We start from the raw sequence: 1,661 nt of genomic DNA, 5'->3' as shown, positions 1-1,661 counted from the left end.
GGCCCGAGCCGCCGCTGCTCGCGCATGTGGACGTGCTGCTGGACCTCTTCCACCTCACTTCGATCCTCGGCGCGAGCGGGATGGTTTACACCTGGCCCAGGGCGCTGCAGCGCTTCAACGCTGCGCTGTCGCTGACGCCGCTCGGCACCAGCCGCTGGGTGCCGCTCGACTGCGCGCTCGCGGATCGCGCGTGGCTGCCGCGCTCGATGGCGGCGCTGCTCGCTGTGGCGCTGCCGGCCCTGGTCTATGTGGGGTTGGCGTTCGCCGCGTGGGCCGCCAGCATGCGCGTTGAGGTGCCGCGGGTCGGCGCCAAGCCGTTGATCGTGCTTATGGCGACGGCCGGGCTGTACTACCCCCTGCTGACGTGGTCGGCGCTCTCCACGCTGCAGTGCGTGCCGCTCGACGGCCCCGCGCCGCCGGGGCAGGCTGCGCTCGCGCGTGGCGCGTACTGGGCGCTCGACACCGGCGTGCGCTGCTGGCACGGGCCGCACCTGGGCCTCGCACTCGGCTTTGGCCTGCCGGTGCTCGTCGCTGTCGGCGCCGGCTGGCTGGCGCTGCTGGCCGCGCTGCTTCGCCACTGCCGCGACCGCCTGCGGCGCCGCGCGGACACGGCCGCGCCGGCGCAGCCGCGGCGGCGGCGGCGGCGGGGGCTGGTTCACTGCCAGCAGGCGCTAGGTGTCGGCGCGGGGTACCTGCGACCGCGGCGCTACCAGTGGGCGGTCGTCGCGGAGGGCCGGCGCTTCGCGCTGCTCGCGCTGCTCGCGGCCATGGCGCCCGCCACCGCGCTCGCGCAGGCGTACGCGCTGTGGGGCGTCCTCGCGGCGTTCCTCGTGGCGGAGTGGGTCGCGCGCCCCTACTCGACGTGGGCGCTGCTCGCGCTGCAGTTTGTGGTGCTCGGCGCCGTGCAGGGGACCGTCTACCTTGGAAGCGCGTTCGCGCAGCAGGGCGGCGCCTTCGCGCTCGCCGGCGCCGCGGACGCGGTCACCGCGCTGGTGATCATCCTGAACGTGGGCGCGATTGTTGCGTTCCTGCTGTCGCTGCTGCCCGGCCTGCGACGCGGCGCGCTGCTGCAGCTGCTCGACGGCGACGGGGACGGCAAGGTGACCGCGCGCGACCTCGCGGCCTTTGCCGCCGACCTGCTGCGAGGCAAGGGCGGCGGCAGCGGCGGCGGCGGCGGCGGCGATGCGGGCGGCGCAGCGGGGGGCCTGCGGGCGTCGGTCGTGCGGGCGCTGGAGAAGGCTGCGGCGCGGCCTGCGGGCACGGTGGTTGCAAGGCCGGACCTGGACCAAGGAGAGGGGGACCAGGACGCCGCGCGCCCTGGCTCCAGGGTCGGTTCCGCATCGGGGGGCGTCGCGCCCGCGGCAGCGGCCGCGGCCGCGCTCGGGCAGCTCTCTCGCGCGGGCAGCGCCGCGGCGGCGCTGGGCAGCCGGCCCGGGAGCGCGGGCGGCGTGCAGCGCGGCGGCGGCGCGTCGGAGCACGTGGGGCTGGACGTGCGGACGCTGGCGGCGGCGACAAGCGCGCACTCCCTGCCCGCGCACGTCGGCGCGGGCGTGCGCGCTGGCAGCAGCGGGCAGCTGTACGCGGCCAATGGCATGCCGCTCCAATCCTTCATGTCTGTGAACAAGTGGCTGGAGGAGAGCGAGCACGACGCGCCCGGGGAG

At 76.6% G+C, this 1,661-nt stretch overlaps 1 protein-coding gene across 1 annotated transcript in view; it reads left to right on the top strand.

Moving 5' to 3' along the window:
- The window catches only part of MNEG_14000 (hypothetical protein), a gene marked incomplete at both ends in the record, with an annotated part of 5,646 nt that extends 4,026 nt beyond the window's left edge, over window positions 1-1,620 (top strand). Inside the window, 2 exons of the mRNA XM_014037528.1 lie at window positions 101-1,332; window positions 1,568-1,620. Of these exons, the coding sequence (XP_013892982.1) occupies window positions 101-1,332; window positions 1,568-1,620 (1,285 nt within the window). The remainder of the gene's footprint in view (window positions 1-100; window positions 1,333-1,567) is intronic.
- Window positions 1,621-1,661: the final 41 nt, after the last annotated feature.

This window comes from Monoraphidium neglectum (assembly GCF_000611645.1).
Source record: "Monoraphidium neglectum strain SAG 48.87 unplaced genomic scaffold scaffold04189, whole genome shotgun sequence".
In the NCBI taxonomy this organism is placed as follows: domain Eukaryota; kingdom Viridiplantae; phylum Chlorophyta; class Chlorophyceae; order Sphaeropleales; family Selenastraceae; genus Monoraphidium; species Monoraphidium neglectum.
The sequence above is the reverse complement of the archived record's forward strand: the minus strand, read 5'-3'. Positions and strand labels throughout refer to the sequence as shown.